Raw genomic sequence first — 18,559 nt, forward strand, 5'->3', positions numbered from 1 at the left:
TACATAGACGACCCTTGTAAGTATCATCGACGAATATGTTGTCAGGCTTATCGGTCTACAATCTTCACAAGTGTCCGCTATTTTCCTCTCTTTCCATAATGTTTCTTTCGAAGTCCTTTGATATATATCACCTGTTGAATACATTTCACTTATTCATTTATACTGATGGTTCAACGTATTTTCTCCAGTATTTGCAATTAGCTGTAAAATCTGCTGAAATATAATCAATTGTAGATGCTTTAGTCATCCGCAGCTCTCTAATTGCCGCATCAAATTCTTAACTCTTAAAATTGGGGCTCCCATGTTATCTTTGACCAACTTTCTTTCGTTTTCGATAGTCTTCGATCTTCGACTGTTTCCGTTGCATAACTTTTTCAGATATTCTTTCACCGTCAACTTCGTGTGTTTTTGTTCCTATCTCATTTTTTAAAACTTCTAATTGCATTTATGTGTATACGAGCGTGATACGCCCTCTCCCAGCGGGCTTCCCCCGCTCTTTTCAATTCAGATCCACCAGGGTATAGTCGCGTTTCTAATTTTAAAATGTAGAAAAAAGACAGGGTCTTATGTACGAATTTAATTGGAATGTTCATGTGCAAATTGAGGTCAGAGGAACTCTTTAAACACAACATCGGAAGTAATTACACTATCCTCTGTTAAACGCAAATGATTACTCATACTTACGTATCGACAGGAGAGTTGAATGTGGAATAAGCCGCATTTTGATAAAAGTTATTTAAAGAATATGAGATATTGTTGCAAATTAACAAATGTATCAGTTTGTGCGCTGTTACTGTCAGGAATATTTACCGTTTTTTTGTTGTTTTTTTTAATTATTTAAAAACCAATTTTAGGAAACAATAGCAATATTTAGGAAGTAAGATATGCCGTCGCATGTTCTCTGATAAATTCTGTGCATTTTGTACCTCATTTGTAGAGTTTGGTTGCGTATAAGTTGAGAAAAAGGTATCTTTACAGTAGAAATAATATAGAAGCTTATATTTATGAGTGTATATCTGCCTAAGTCAACCGGTAAGAATGTAAAATTCACTTGTTCAGGGGAAAATTAGGATCTTATAAACTCAGTGCCATTAGCCCCAATTTCAGGTGAACGCTTTTCGGGTCATTCGAATCGTCGACGAAGATGGAGTTACTCTCCCAGTGGGAGACACGAGAAAATTTAACTCAATTTATTCGCCAGAAAAACACCAGATTTTTTAAGCCCAAATTTTAGTTTATTTACTGACAAAATTGAGATCGCTCAACCGCCAGCCTCGTGAGATGCGACTTTTATAAATCACGTAAATCAGTGTAAATGCCGGGCGGGCGACAATGCATGCAGTGTCCTGAAGCTGAAGAATCCTCTACTTTGCGTAGAAGAAATGAGTTTTCGTGATATAAAATATGTCTTCGCCGCTAGAAGCCGATCATCGTCTAGTTGACGTCCCAGAGTAAATATCTTACATGAAGAGCGCTTATTGTATCTGCGCAGTACCCTGAAGAACAGGACGAGCTCGAAACCAGATGACTTCGGGGGAAAGTGCAGGAAATTTCAATACGCGAATCCGTGAGAACTCATATCGAAAAAATGCTCCGCACGACTGCGCAGATAATTTTTAACAAAATTATTCCGTCCAGCCACTTTTACGACAAATACTGAATCACTATTACACTTATTGAAGAACATTTTTTCCCAGGTGAACTTAAATACTTCAGCGACGAAGTCAACGTATGATTGGGCAACCCCTCCAGTCAGAAAAACTCAACGAATGTATTGAGAAAATAAAAACTTCGAATTATGGTTATTAATAAAAAATAAAGGAGATGAAAAACATAACCATCGTCTTAAGAATTCTTATCTTAACTCTGAGGTTGACAACATGTTGGCACTCTTGTTGCGTGAACACCCGTTGTCGCTTCCAGAGGGAGGCCTAGTAAGGGAAGGAGCGTTGAATTAGATGGCTTGACAAATTGAGGGAAGTCTCACGCGAAATCCCCGACAAACGAGTAATCCACGCTCGCTCCATGTGGAGTAGCAGTGGTCAAAGTGAGTCAAGTGGGATCGATGTAAAGGGCGCGAAGACACACAGATGGAGCGATCTATCCTCATGAAATGCAGGCGAGAAAGGGAAACCGTCGACATCACCAACGCCACGCCCCAATCACTACTCTTATGCATAAAAGATGCCGCGAGGAGCGCCAATCCCCTTAATGAGCAATCAACCGTCTCCCTTCTCCTCCATTCATTTCCTTGCATTTTCAAGCGCACTTCCACTCAAACACTGACTATTTCCCGACCTATTGTTCACTTTAAATTCACGATATCATTGATAAATCTTCACCGAGTCATTCTCAGCAAATAATCACCTCCATTTACAATATAAACTTGGTGAAATTTCCAATAAAATTTGACCCTGTAGTCTATTAAATCGGGACTACCAAATCTCAGAGAAAATATCGGTGTAAAATTTTCATGCTTAAGAAACGTGCCACAGTAAAGAATAAGTTTTAAATACATAAAACAAGAGAGCGAAAGATTATGAGTGGTATGCTAACTTTAAGACCATGCGCTTTTCGTACGCTATAGGGTAGATTCCTTCATCAAAAATAAAAATGAAATTCCGTAAGGAAGACCACCTAGTACTGTATGAAGTACTAAAGTACTTCATAAGGTAGTTTCCTTAATCAAAGAAAACGAAAGACATTGATTGCGATTCTTTACCCACCATTAGTGTATTCATAATATACTAATTACTTGGTTTTAGAAATCCCAGTTTAGACGAATGGCCACGGTCAATTTTAACCTCATTTGAAAAAAGTCCAGATTGGCGCCCATGCGATGCCACTCCACGTGACGTCACAGGGACCTAGTTTCTACACGAAAGGATAGGAGTCTTACATCGTCTGAGATTACCGATGCATGCATGAATCACAGAGCTCAGGGAAACATCTCATAATAATCACACATTAAAAATACCTAAGGTCGGAAAGTTTCCTTCGTTTGATAGGGGAATAATAATCCTTATTTAAGCCAAGCGCTACCAGCTAGCAGTGTACTCTGCTACCTGCTAGCAGCCTGCGTCGTAACAGCGCTCAAAGTCTCGCTCCGAGGTCACCTCACTTGTGGCAGCGGGAACCAGAACGGCGTCACACGGAGTTTTCCCGGCATTCATACTTAGCCGTCGCGTTTTCGCGCGCTTGAAAATTTTCACTTTTCGTTTAATCGCGAAAAATAGTTATCGTCATTCGAAAATCTGAGAGCGTGAAATACGTACTCCAAGAGTAATAATCTTTCGATTTAGGCAATAAAAAATAATAGAAAACCACCCTATTATTATTAAAAGGAGTCATTTTAAAGTTAAAAAAATGCAAATATTGAAATATATAAAAATGGAAAAGAAATTAAAAATATCGAAGAGGTTATCAAAAGGAAAATCAAGAAATAAAGAGTGTATGTTACCTTGAATGATATGCGGTACGATGTGGTGGAAGTTATAGATATTTGTTAAAGCAGACATTGCAATCTTTCCTCTCAATTGATTTCCAAATAACGCGTTTCAGCGGACGTGTTTTTCGCCGCGAATATCTCGAGAAGCAGGCGAGTCATCGAAAAACTTTTAATACGGCTTGCTTTAATTTTCAAAAACAATAACACAGGCCAACAATGACAAAACGTTTTTAATGAAAATACCTTATTCTTATGTTTTTTAAGTTGCTGAATCCAAATATGATGGTTTTAAAGTTGTATCACCCACCATTTATTCACATTTTACAGTTAAATTTATGAAATCAAGCAATATTTTTAGAATTTAACAGCTTTTTTATAGTTATAATAAAATTGAAAAAGTAGGTCTAATGAACGAAGATTAAGGGGTATATCTGTTGGTACTTCACCGAGAAGTTCAGCAAGCGATTCATCGCAGAAAAAGCTACACAAGAAGCTTCAAGGAGACACTGGAAAGGAAATGTTGACCAATTCCAGTTGACAAGTGAACTCTGTATTGTCACGCTGTAGTAAATACAAACAATTTTATCACGATGTAGTGAACAGTAAATACAAACAATTTTATGATGTAACACAGTGTTTCATTGATTTCCTATATACCGTACAGGGTTATTAGACTAAATATTAAAATACATATTGCTTGGAAACTATGGGTGATAAAAAAAACTAAGGCCAGGTTTGGATTCGGCACATAAAAATCTATAAAGGTCAGCTATTAAAATAAAAAAGTTTTCAAACAAAATTTTTTTGTTGGCCTGTGTAATCGCTAAAAAAAACGATCACAGTCAACCATAGAAAATAATAGATCAGCGAGCCCATTAAGTTCGGATAGAAGGATACGACCGCACATTAAAGGCCATTAAAAAATTACTACAATATACAAATATAGTCTTTCGTTTGAAAGTTCCCTGCCATGTAATAGCAGAGGAACTGAGGTAACACATTAAAGGGCATGTTGGGAAAAAATACCTACCCCCTGCCACACACCATGGAGAAGAGCTTTGATGCTTATTTTCTCCATCCATTTCTCTATTCTTCAGCACTTGTCGCGCCTTGCGATGGCGATCTATCCTTGCGTTCTGAAGGATCTTAAATATCAAGAATCCTTCTGTCCAATGCGCTCTCCATGGCGTCCTTGTCGTTTCATCTACATCTACATAACACCTCGCAAGCCGCCTAAAAGGCGTGTGGCAGGGGGTGTTAGGACCTCAGCCGTTTACAGCTTTAAAAAATGCAGTGCTCTAACGAGGTTGGGACTAGCGTTTATTAAAGTCCTTTATGGTTCGGGGAAAAACGAATTCCCATACCTATCCGTTCGGCAAAACATCTCTCTTAATTTATCGCTTCTATCGGACCTGGAAATGTAGTGTGGCTCTAATATTATGTTCTCTGAGTCGCTCTTAAAGATATCCATTCTCAATTGTTAAAGCAATCTAAGCCTAGCGCGCAGCCTCCGAGTCTCCAACAGCTCCCAGCCTAATTCCCTTAACATCTGGGTAACACTGTCTGTACGCCTCTAACAGTTTTCGACGAAACGCGCAGAGTAAGTCAATACAGTGGAGAAGAGGTCGCAAAAAGTACTTGCTAGTCCTAAACTTAAGTAAAGTGAAAGTAGATTTTTTAAAATCCTTTTTCTTCGATGCCTCTTTTTGCTGGTGCCTGGAGATTAAAAGATCGGTTGCGTTACGACCTACACTTACTTATGATTCAGTTGCAACGAATGGATGGGTCGGTACCAATAATTGCAGGCGATATCGTGCTTGAGCATTTCAAACCTTAATTACGACTGAAGTGATTGGTAAGCACGATTAGTTAAGAGAACATAATCTCCAATTAAACCTTATTCAAACCTCCTCTGTAAAAAATTACCCCTGCATGCCCATAGGAAACCCAACTTATTTCAGGCAAGACGATGACATAATGAAAAGCAAAAAAGGGTCTGTTTTCTGTGCGTCTGTACCAGAGGAAGACGTGCCACGTTGAAACCAAGGTCGTATATTAAATATTTATGTGGAATTTCAAAGTACTCTCCACTTTTCATTATTTAAAGTAGATTCCATTAAGTCACACCTGAAACAACTAATTGAGACAATAATTTGATGGTCGAGTATTATCGAATAACCAATTTTTGTCGGAATTTCACCAAATTTAGGATTTTTTACTCATTTCAATATCTAAGCAATGCTAGATATGAGCGAAAGCGCTGCGACCCAGATTAAATTAATGTTTCATATACACTCATCTTAATAAGGTAATGGTACATCATTTACATCAACTTCCATAACAGACGGCATAAGACTATTTTTTAGAATGTCAATTACGTGAAAAATCGATCTTTTGGTGAAAATACGACAAAATTGGCCATTCGAGAAAAATCGATTGCTACCGGCAATGACACAGAATATATTTACGTAATTACATTATGAAAATAACGTGCGAATTATTTTTAATTTAGCGCACATTTGACTTATTTTCAAGATGGCCGCCGGGCGAATTTCCCATAGCAAGATTATAATGGTGCATTGTCATAATGCACTTCCAGCATATCCTTACTTCGTGGAGTCACCGTCGAGACGATGAATAATTCGCCGACCTCCCCAAGGAGCTGACACCGTGCCGTTGTAAGACTCCGTAGCGGGGACACCGTGACACAAGGATGCAATTTTAATCCTAGCCGCGAGATCTTTGAGTGCGGCGGGCGCGTGTCTGCGGGATGGATCCGTCGCCAATGGAGACGCGGAAAGAGCATCCGGGAGAGGGCGCCCCCCAAGGGATTATGGGCCGAGGGACGCTGTTGCCGCGGTGCGCCACTCGCTGCTAGTGGAGCCATGATCGCTCATCGCGTATTCTGCATTTCGGAATATGGGCTCAAATTCATCCGTGTCTGATCGTAAAAAAAATTAAAGTAACAGCGACTCTTCGGAATAGCAAAAGAGAAGGGATGCCAAGACTAATATAAAACAAGGGAAACAAAAAGTTGAAGCAGTGAAAAAGTTTAGCAACCTTGGAGGAAGATGGACGAAGCAAGAAAGAAATAGTCAGTGGAATTGAGTTCATTCATAGTTAGGTAGTAGTTTCCATATCTAATCTCTTGATGGAAGGTCAGTAAAATTTGTTTTGTCATTATTATGCATTTAATGTACAAATACTAAATGGTTGATGTTTTTCCAAGTGTCACAATGATTTTCCGGCCCTGACGATGCAATTGTGGAAGCGTTTGCGAGGAATTAACATATAATTGTATTAATTACTCCACAAAAAATTAAAGCATATATATATTAACATTTGCGCCCGAGAAACACGTTAATTTAGTTTTTGAAATTATTATTTATTTCGTATCGCAAATACCTATCTTTTTGGGGTGGAAGAATGAATTAGTTTTTCCCCTAGTATATAAATAAAAATAACAAAATACGTACTTACTAGTATAAAATGTAAAGACACAAAAATAGAACAATGGATGCAACAATTCAATTTTATATAACGTCGTCACGAACCTCTTGGCGCTTTGATGGAAGGACTTAAAAACTACCAGCAATGGACCGCTCTAATCCCTCAGTGCAGGAAAGGATGCTGATGAAGGATTCCCTTCGAATGGATATTTGGACTGGACGGACGCTCTTCGCGTCATAATTGCTTCCGCACCTTTCTCCGGAAAACACTGAATCCTTTTGTCAAAAGAACACCTCTGTCGCTACGTACGGCTTCCACATCCGACTCCTCGAAAAGTTAAATACAAAGGGAAGTTGTACAATTAGTCAAAAACTGCTACGAGAGAATAGATATCGTTACACAGCTTTTACACGAATTGAGTTGGGATCCTTTGGAATCTCGAAGGCTAAGTGCTACGCATAGAGTGGTTGAGCAAATAAGAATAGATCTCTTTCAGAGCGACGCGGAGAGTTTCATCTAAAAACTGTCTCTATTTCGGGGTCCGACAGAGACGGTAAAAGAAAACAACAATATGCCTAGAGAATAGGTATAGAAATTCGTTTTCCCCCGAACGCTAAAGGAATCTAATTAATTACGGGTCGAACTCAGGTTGTAAAATAACTCACAATGCGTGGTCATTTTTGTTTTGTAAACAGCTGGTGTCTAAGCGCCGTCGTACGCGTGACTGCGTATTTTTCAGTCATGCAGTGCTTTGGAAATTGACCCAAGGAAACAGGCACAAGCTTAGGAAACAAGGTGGTAGTAGAAACCTCCTTGTCAGGATGGAATAGGGTAGTTTCCTTCATCAAAGAAAACGAAAGGCATCGAATGCGATTCGTTACCCACCATCAACGTATTCATAATATACAAATTATTTGGTATTAGAGATTCCGATTTAGACGAATGGCAAGGGTCAATTTTATCCTCATTTGAAAAAGGCTAGATTGGCGCCCATGCGATACCACTCCACGTGACGTCAGAGGGACCTATTTTCTATACGAGTAGATAGGAGGTTTACATCGTCTGAGGTTACCAATGCATGCACGAGGCACAGAGCTCAGGGAAACATCTCTTGATAATCACCTATTAAAACTGGCTAAGGTCGGAAAGTTTTCTTCGTTTGATAAGGTATTAATAATCCAGTTTACACCGTACTTAGAGATAACATTCAAGAAGCCGTCGTCAGAAAGACCATAGAAAGTCAACGTATGCGTTGGCGAAATATTGTTCAATGCTATGGATGCACGCGGGGAAGACTCCAGAAAAAAGTGCCTTTCACTAATAGAATGGGTGGAAGCTAACATGTGAATATGTTAGCAAGGTTTAATGGGTATTGTTTTTCTTTTTTCCCGTATTTATACTCGTTAAAATCACTCTTAATTGCATGAATTGATTTACTAACTCGAATTAGCCTTCTTCTATCCTCACTCACACAATGATTCGACGGTGAAGATGTCTTGTATAGGTGAGGGTGGACCTTACCCCATTCCATCTTCTATATAATTTCTACTGTATAGATACCTTTTTCTCAACTTTTACGCAACCAAAGTCTACAAATGAGGTACCAAAATGCACAGAATTTATTAGAGAACATGCGACGGAATATCTTACTTCCTAAATATTGCTATTGTTTCCTAAAATTGGTTTTTAAATAATTAAAAAAAAAAACAAAAAAAATTGTAAATATTCCTGACGTTAAAGGCGCACAAACTGATACATTTGTTCATTTGCAACAATATCTCGCATTCTTTAAATAACTTTTATCAAAATGCGGCTTATTCCGCATTCAACTCTCCTGCTGATACGTAAGTATGAGTCATCATGTGCGTTTAACAGAATATAGTGTAATTACTTCCAATGTTGTGTTTAAAGAGGTCCTCTGACCTCAATTTGTACATGAACATTCCAATAAAATGTGTACATAAGACCCTGCCTTTTTTCTACATTTTAAAATTAGAAACGCGCCTATCCCTCTGTGGACCTGCATTGAAAAGAGCGGGGGAAGCCCGCTGGAAGCGGGCGCAACACGCTTGTTTTACATATTTACGATAGGTCAATTTTTGGGGGGTAACCGAAGTCTTCACCTAGAACATGAAACAATGTGACGATATCGCCTCCAAAGGCTAACCTGTGTAGTGGGTAAAAGGAAGTAGATAAAAATAAAAAAATGGAATATATAGCGCCCGTGTGAGGAGGGTGAGGGAGCAAACCTTCCGCTCGGACACGGAAGATGAGAATAAGGGAATTAGGAAAAGGAAGTGATTCCCTCAGAACACTTGGTGTCGCTAATGTCTTCGCTGTAAGCGTCACCCTTTCATCAGCGGGAATCGGGATATACAAGCGATGGAATTGAATAAGTAGAGATGTGAAGGAAACCCAGGAAATCTCTCTTACAGCTCTCACCACCAAAAAATTGATGCTCAATAAATGTGTCACGGTCATTAGCCCTGAGGAGGTCGCAGAACAAGGAGAGGAAACGTCTGCCATTTTAAAATCCTGACGTGGATTAAACCAAAAGCCATTACTAGTGCCATTTCCTTTTCTTAACTCAGGAGGCCCTTCCACTTTACCTCGCCTGCCTTAGTTATTTCTACACAAGAAATAGGGTGGTTTCCTATTATTAGTTTATTGCCTAAATCGAAAGATTATTACTCCTGGAGTGCGCATTTCACGCTCTTAGATTTTCGAATGACGATATCTACACGGAAAAAAAAGATTTGATTAAAACTATCGAACTGGTGTGATAGGGAGTATTTTTGTTAAATATACTTAAACTTTGATGCAAACTATTAAGCACTTGATTTATTTTACCAAACGCTAGCGTGAGCTCTTGATATATTTCATCAAACATTTTGGTATTGCATAATTTGGTCAATTGTACGGAAGAGTTTCGTAAAAATAACCGAATTAATTCAATACGATTCTGAGTTTGGTAACTTTTATCGAAGTTATGATTAATTTTACGAAGGTGATTGCTTGTTTGGTAAAAATTGTCAAACTCTACATTGCTATGCAAATTTGGTTTGATAGAATTTACCAAGTGTTTCGTAATCTATCGAACGGTCGATCGTTCCTCTTATGTTTATACCAATACACATTTGCAGTTGAAAGATTCTTAAGCAGGCCTTACATAAAAGATAGTTTGGTAGAAATGGTTTTGTTTTCATTATTTGTGATGGCGATAACGTTTTAATTTTGTTTACGTTCATTTTTCTGTTTTTTCCTGCTTTAAATTGCAATACTACCCGTTAGCTGGTGCATCAAAGACATTGATTGAATAGCATATTATCATAGATATTTAAGCTGTAAGGAGATGTTTGTGTGTTTCGACACATTAAAACTTTAATTAGAGGTATGCCTGAGGTATAATTATTCGCGATCATGTTTAATAACATGTGATAAAAGCCGTGATACTAGACCCAATCCATGCTAAGGATATCACCCAGCACGTTAAAGCTATCTCTATCAGGGCTATTCTGTATCTTGGGGGCGCTTTATTGCGCCGCCGCTATTTCCCTCTTTCAAATGGCATCGATTTTGATTCTGCAAATTGCATCGCGTTATATTACGCCGATTTTGGGGGGCGTAATATATCGCCCCCGTGAAATCTGTAGTCGGTATGAAAATAAGTGTAGGGCAAGTAATACAAGTCGAGTAACTCATTAAGTTATTTATAAATATCTAATTATTAGACATAATAATGATTAAAATATCTATTTTTTAATTATTCCATCGTTATCTAGCGGTCAGCGAAAGCCAATTTTAGGTTTTATGATATTACCTGCAAATCCAAGATCTCCGAGAGCAAGGGTGCGTTCCGAATCACGCATCATGTGCATCGATGCGCATCAGGCCGTTCCGAATCAAGCATTGATGCGCATTGATGCGGCCCTGCATCGAGCATATTTCGAGGTTTCGGAAGCATCAACTCGCATCGGCTCGCATCAGAAATTCTTGATGCAGTTGATGCGAAGGCGAAAATGGGCGCAACCTTTAAAATTGTGACTGGTGTTTTGTGTTTGCATAGGGTGTTTACACGACTATATTGTGCTTCTACTATCGTAGGAAAGAGTTTAAGGAGTTATAGATATTAGTTTTTGAAATAATTAGTCCATATAAAATTGAAAATGGGAAAATGTATATCCGTTGCATTGAAGTGTGCGTGTATGTAACTTGTTTACAACCATTATTAATTTCATTGGTGGTAAAAATGCAAAATACGATCTATAATCTCACACATTGATATGCAGGCGTGGTAGTTTTAACCGTAATTTTGCTTCTGTACACTAACGTGTGGAAATTTTCGACACTTTAACGTTATATTGTGAAAATAGAAAAGCTACATCAGGGAGTGTTTATAGCACAGAGACTGTGGTTTATAGTATAAAATAGTATCTTCAAAATAACAATGTAAGACTTTGTTCGTCGGAATATTAGAATTGCTTACGCTTTGCATAATCTCACTGGTCTATCATTTGAAGGCATATATGTTGCAGATTATTGCCATTTTGCCAAACGTTTAATAGCTATTTAATGTGCGAAACTATACATTCACTGCAAGTGAATTTGCTCGGTAGGTACTAAACTTATTTTCCCCTGCTAAAGAGATTAGTTCACGTTATGGTACCACAAGTAAAGGGACATTCGCAGAGTAGTGATGCCGTGATAAATAACATCATCAATTAATCTATTTATGCAAGGATCATGGGTGTGTGCTTGATTTACAGTGATGTGTGCTTGAAGAACCCCATCGAGTTGATTGAGTGTTGAGTGCAATTATTTTTTCATAGCGTGTGATTTGGTAAGCCCGGATAAATATGTATTGCAGTACCTACTGCAGTTAGTTTATAAATTGGCTCCAAATACTCTTTAATCGACGCATTGATGACGCGGCCAACTTATTTTCAGTGTCCTCCTAAATGCTATCCAAGTAAAGGCACACTTCTATCAATTTTATCAAAAGTAATGGGTTTCCAAAATGGTTTTCATTTGAACTTGGGTATTTGTCTTAAGAAGCTTCATCATCAAACATTGAAAAGTAAACAAAAACATTGAACATCGGAAATCACCATAACTATATTGATTACAGGTTTTCAATGTTTACGTTCAATTTTCAGTCATAATTACACCGTATAAAATTTTGTAAGATCAGAAGGAAATGCTAAATTCTCTTTGATGAATGCCACTCTAAGTAAATGGACAATGCCCAACTATCCAATCCACAAAATGTACTTAATTTTATTGTGATTTAGGCTGTTTTATGGACTCGGAACAGTAAAATATGTACCTATGTTGCGAAAATGAGACATTGACCTACACTCCAAGAACTATTTTAATATGTTGCAGCTATTTATTTCTTAACTTTGCAACTATAGGTTACGAGCACAACAACCTCCCTTCAACTAGTTGCTTCCATCAGCTACAAAATTCTATTCATTAATGCAGTTCAAATGCTTACCATTGTTAAGCCCATTTGCTACCGTATTTTGTTGACATGTAATCAGCAATTATTTTTTCCTTTGGCAACAGAGTTTTTAACAAAATGATGTCTAACCTCTGTTCTTTGACCTTCCATCTCCACAATTTGCATTTTTTACTGCAGACTGGTCATCATTGCATACATGCACCACATCAGTACCAAGTTTTTTAATGCAGTTCTTTCCAACGATTTCTTTTATAATTCTGGAGAGTACAATACCATTTTTTGCTCCAGCTGCCTAACTTACATACTCGCCTTCTATTGTACACATAGCCACTGCACAGCACTGCTTTTTGTTTTCCCAAGCTACTGCTCCATTAACTAACTTGTCATGTATCCAGTACAGGATACTCAATCTATTTTGTCAATGGCAAAGTCAGCATTTGTGTATCCCTCCAGAAACGTTCTTGACTAAGAATAAGAAGTAAGATAATTTATAGTTCCCATCAAATATCTTAATATACTCTTTGCATATGCCCAGTATTGCATTGTAAAATCATCAATAAACCTTCTTAACTTTGACACTGCAAAGACGAGATCTGGCCTTGTACAAATCATTGCATACATAAGAATACCAATCAAAACTAGAAATGGAACATCAGGAAAAGTTTTTGGGTCACTGCAGGAGCTACATTCAAACCTGCTTCTATGAGACAAAGGTTGATTGCAGGTGAAGTTAGTAGGTGACAAGGAGATTATGTGATCTGGTAATTTTCGAGCCACTCCATTTTTCAAAGAAAACGTCTCTTCTGCTTCTCCTCCCTCGCTTCCAAACACTGACTCATTTCCTTGATTACTCTCAAAACTAGTGTCTACATTAGTTGGAACTTTGTCATTACCCTCACAACTTGATTCAGGGATGGAGTCTTCATTACTTGATATTCTGATATTCCCCTCACTTCTTGGGTACCTTTGTGAGTGCAGCACTGCCATTCTCTCCACTGTCAGGTTGAGGCTAGTAACTAATTATCCCTTATCCCCCTAAGAGCCGAGGTAGAATAAAAGAGTTACCAAGAGATATTTGGACAGGTTTGAGCTCCCTAAACATATTTACAAAGAATACTACATCACTTGCTTCGATGAATCTTCCCGCTATATCAGGGTCAGCCAAAAAATACCATTTTTGACAATTGCCAATACTTTTTGGATTCGGCATCCAGCATATTTCATTGCTCTTTATCCACATAAGCATAGAAAATACATCCAAATACTTTTAGATGTCTTCGATTAAATTTTCGTTCAGACCATCTCTCCTCTGGTAATGCATTCTCTCCTGCTTTGGATGGTACTGTTTCAAGATATACCGCTGCTCAACAAGCTTCAACCCAATAATATTTTAGTAAATTGGTGCCAGAGAGTTTGTACCTAGCTTTCTATTTGCTCAGCTAATCATTTCTGCTTGAAGATTATAAGATTTTGTAGTTTAATATTTTATTGCTCATGCCCTTAACCTGCCCTGTTATGCCTGACCCATATATTCACCCCCATAATCTGTATGCTGGCATTTCATATTGTTCCCTGTCTCATTCTCCATGCTTGCCTTAAAAATTCTATAGCATTGTGGACAAAATGAGACTCCTTACTTTTAATAAAGAAAACAAAAACCTTTCTTGTGCAGTTATCAGTGAAGGTGAGCATATATTTTACATAAATAGTATACATATATTTTCACCTATAATACCATCAGACCACACAATTCTGAGAGAATCAGACTTAATTTATTACATACAGCTTCCATTCTAGCACTTATCTCGAATCATTTCTTTGCTAAATTGCCATCAACATATGCTATACAAGGCTGAAATTTATTATTAGGGGGACAATCCACACCACTGACAACCACTTTATAACCTGCATGTTACTCTGTCACAAGTCTGCTACTATTATCCACAGACATAGTAAACAGCCCTCTACTACTTTGACAGTCAATCCTACGTAACAAGTTGCATTACTTTTACTTTCTGAATTGTTTCAAATCTTGACAACATATGCCATTTTCTTCAAAACTAGTGGCTAGATCACTCCTTTTACTTCCAAAGATCTGGCATCAAATAAGCTGTACCCAGATTCATTAAACAAGACAGCTGTGTCTTTTTAACTAGCTTACTTACAGACAGTACATTGGTTGATAAATTTGTAACATTTTGATCTGGAGTATAGCACTTTACAGTGTGGGAACATGGGCACTTAGGGAGGAGAATGGGAGAGATTGGAGGTGTTCGAGATGTGGGTAAGGAGAAAGTGAAGTGGACTGTGAGAAGAAAGAAGGTCAAAGTGCGAGACATGTTGAGTGAGGAGAGGCAGCTACTGGATAGAATTCAAAGGAGACAGGAGGTATGGATTAGGCGAGTACTGAGCTGGGAATGGATGTTGAAAACACTATTAGAGGATAGAATGTTGGGTAAACAAAGGAGAGAATAGGATTTTTAGATAGCATGAAAAGGGTGAAGTTGTGAATTCAGGAGGGAAGTCCATGAGGGCAGAGAGGGACTTTTGGAATGCTCCATGCAAACCTACCTTAATACCAAGCGGTAGAATACTTAAATAAAAATGTCTTGGAGTTTATTTTTAAGCATTATATATGCAGTATGAAAAAGCGTTTGTGAAAATTTTATCGAGTTTTTAAGTATTTGTTCCCGATTTTTATGAAAAAAATTTTTTGCAAGTTGTATGTCTTATCGGAAAGCCATAAATTGATAACTAGCAGCTAAATCTACGTACTATTGATCGTAAAAATCGTCTCTTCAAAACAATTTGACCTGTAAAACTCACTGACGGCTGTGATATACTATACACTACGCTTCCTTATTGACCGTTTTTCGAGTTAGCTGCATAAATTCCCGTCAATTCGCTCAGTCTATCATTATTTTAAGTAAATATGAGTTGCAAGTTATGGCTTGGAACTTTCGAACGACCGTAATGAACATAATTAAGTATTAATATACGCATAAATAAACGTTTTTCGTCATCATAAGTACTATGCATATTAAATTTCGGCATATCAATCATTTTGTTATCGCTTAACCCGAACTATCTTCCAGCACTGGTGCCTGCGGGTATTTTGAACGGCGGAATACTTCCCGCTCATATCGCATCAAGCCGTTCCGAATCACGCATCAGCATAAGCGCATCAATGCCTTGATGCAATTTCGGAACGGCTGCATCAAGGTCATGCGTTGATGCGCATGATGCGTGATTCGGAACGCACCCCAAGATACAAATGACGGTCGAAAACAGTTCCGCGCATTGCAGACGACGAAAATTTCTTACAGTATTTATGATCAAGCTCATCAGCAGAGAATGGGATTTAACATATCTCTCCTACCTTAATAAATGCCCTTGCGAGCATTCTATCACACAGCACCGCTGCAATTGACAATGCATACTAATATATACTAATAAGTACGTACCGTGATTTCCAACGGAAGAAAGGGGCAAATAAACAGAATGATTGCTCGAAACGAGGAAACATTTAATGAATTATTCATCATAAAACTGCATATATTTCATTTCAACATCATTCCTCTTGCGGCATATCACAAATTTACACTGCACTAGTATATTTAGTCCGAGTCATATCAACGCTAATAGTTGTTTGAAGTAACATGGAAATGGTATCAAAATGCAAACATGATAACACTTCCATAATCATTGCTCGAGGAATTGGTATTAGAAACCGTAAAGTATGTCACACGAGTTCACAATCACAACACTCGCGATGATTCCTTCCATGACATCCGCGTAATCTAGAAAACAGCTGTTTTCCTCAACGGATGTATTTTAAATGGCCTAAAATGTGATTTCAAGTGACAAATATGTTTTATAATTAAATAATTACCCATGTGGACAACTGTGGATTAACTGTGGACATCGTAGAATTACGGTGAGCAATGAGACAAACGATGTAAACAAGCCGTGGCTGAAGATGAACGTACTAGTAAAAATAATTTCGTCACCACTAATCATAAGAGTATAATCATAATAGGCGTAGGTGAACGAATAGTGCGTAGCGGACGAAGTCCTCTTCAAGACAATTATACTTGTAAATTCCGATATATTAAGCTCAAAAATTGGCGATATTCTTCCGTTGTCGACTGTTGAACCCTTGAATGTAAACGCTTATTAGTTAGGCTAGAAAATATCCGATAGAAAAAGAGCAAAATATCCAAGCACAAGCCACATCGTATTTTTAACTTCTTCCCGGGCTGCCGAGTATCCTGCTGCGTTTTCGGAGTGTCTCATTTGTTTATTGCAAAGAATCGAGAAATATGATTGGATGTGTACAAAACTCCGCCCCTGGTAGGGGCCGCTATCGGAATAACGCGAGCCAAATGCTGGCGTTATTGTCGATGCTATAAAGCGACCCCTAATTCCGCTTAGGGGCCGCTATTTTGAGATAGTGAATCGGGGGGGCGTAATATTGCGCCAGAAATAGCATCTTCGTCGTGATAGCGGAGCCGCTATCTGTTACAGAATAGCCCTGTATATCGATGTATAAAGCCTGCAAATAAAGTTTTCTTGCGCATCTGCACTAGACATTCATAAGGAGTAACTACGTAATGCAATTGTGTGCATCAAGTATTCCTCTTAAGCATACAAAAGGAAACTGTAGTCACACCTTATTCACATTTCAAAACAAAGGTTAAATACTTACAATGATAATATATTATAGCGTTCAAATAAGTAATTATTATGGCAACCGATTTAGTCTAGTAGTTAGAGTACGTTGCTACCACGCGGGGGGCCCACGTTCAATGCTTCATGCAGGCTTGTTATTTTTCCACTTTTTTTTGTATTTCTTTTACAGAAACTTACGTCAAACTCCTAATTTTATGATTTTCAATCAGAATAGTGTTTTCTGGGTTGAAAATCTTTAACATGTGCACGCTACGTCGGTTTTATTACCCTTTCGATTTTGATAGTATTTATCGAACTGCTGTAGCCATTTCGGTAACAATTACCAAATCAGTTTGATAGAATTTATCAAACTGGTTTGGTAATAATTACTGAATTTTTCAATGTGCCATATGAACCCAAAAGTTTGATAAATTTTATCAGAATTCGATAGTTCTAACTAAACTTTTTCTTCCGTGTATTTTTCGCGATTAAACGAAAAGTGAAAATTTTCAAGCTCGCGAAAAAGTAGGAATGATGGGAAAATCCCGTGTGACGTCGTTCTGGTTCCCGCTGCCGCAAGTGAGGTGACCTTGGGGCGAGGCTTGAGCGCTGATGCGACGCAGGCTGCTAGCAGGTAGCAGAGTACCCTGCTAGCTGGTAGCGCTTGGCTTAAATATGGATAGTAACTACCTTATCAAACGTTGGAAACTTTCCGACCTTAGACAGTTTTGATAAGTGATTATCAGGAGATGTTTCCCTGAGCTCTGTGACTCATGCATGCATTGGTAATCTCAGACGATGTAAAACTCCTATCCTCTCGTGTAGAAACTAGGTCCCTGTGACGTCACGTGGAGTGGCATCGCATGGGCGCCAACCTGGCCTTTTTCAAATGAGGTTAAAATTGACCATTGCCATTCGTTTAAACTGGGATTTCTAAAACCAAATGATTTGTATATTATGAAAACCCTAATGGTGGGTAACGAATCAATGCATTTCGTTTTCTTTGATGAAGGAAACTACCCCATTCGCTGAAGAAAATTTCTAAATTTCTGCACATATTTGCATTCGCTGAGATTGTTTTTTATTGATGGTGCTATGTCTTGTGGTTCCAGGGACGGCGGACGGTGGGGTGGGCCGGAAGGTGGAGACTCGGGTGGTGGGCGGTGTGGATGGAGGTGGGGGCGAGGTGGTGGTCGTGGTGGCGGTGGAGAGCGAGGACGACGGCCGCGAGACGTGGACGAGAGGCGCGGACTTCCTCCTCTCCATCATCGGGTTCGCCGTCGACCTGGCCAACGTGTGGCGATTCCCTTACCTCTGCTACCGAAACGGAGGCGGTGAGTACGAACTAGGGCTGTGCGAGACTCTCGACCACCCGAGAGCCTCGGCGGTCGAGACGAGAATTTCATTTCTCGGCATTGTCGGGACGAGACTCTCGGTCGAGAGTCTTGACGAGAGTCGAGAAGTCTCGCCCCTTCGAGATTGCTCGACACCCGTCGAGACTCCCGGTTCCTTGAAAAAATTAAAAC

General features: G+C 38.7%; 1 protein-coding gene across 1 annotated transcript in view; it reads left to right on the plus strand.

Annotated features, from left to right (window-relative positions):
* LOC124154915 (sodium-dependent noradrenaline transporter-like) overlaps positions 1–18,559 on the plus strand; it is a 188,303-nt gene that overhangs the window by 122,973 nt on the left and 46,771 nt on the right. The window contains exon 2 of the mRNA XM_046528688.1: positions 18,146–18,367. Within this exon, the coding sequence (XP_046384644.1) occupies positions 18,146–18,367 (222 nt within the window). The remainder of the gene's footprint in view (positions 1–18,145; positions 18,368–18,559) is intronic.

This window comes from Ischnura elegans, chromosome 3 (assembly GCF_921293095.1).
Source record: "Ischnura elegans chromosome 3, ioIscEleg1.1, whole genome shotgun sequence".
NCBI lineage: Eukaryota > Metazoa > Arthropoda > Insecta > Odonata > Coenagrionidae > Ischnura > Ischnura elegans.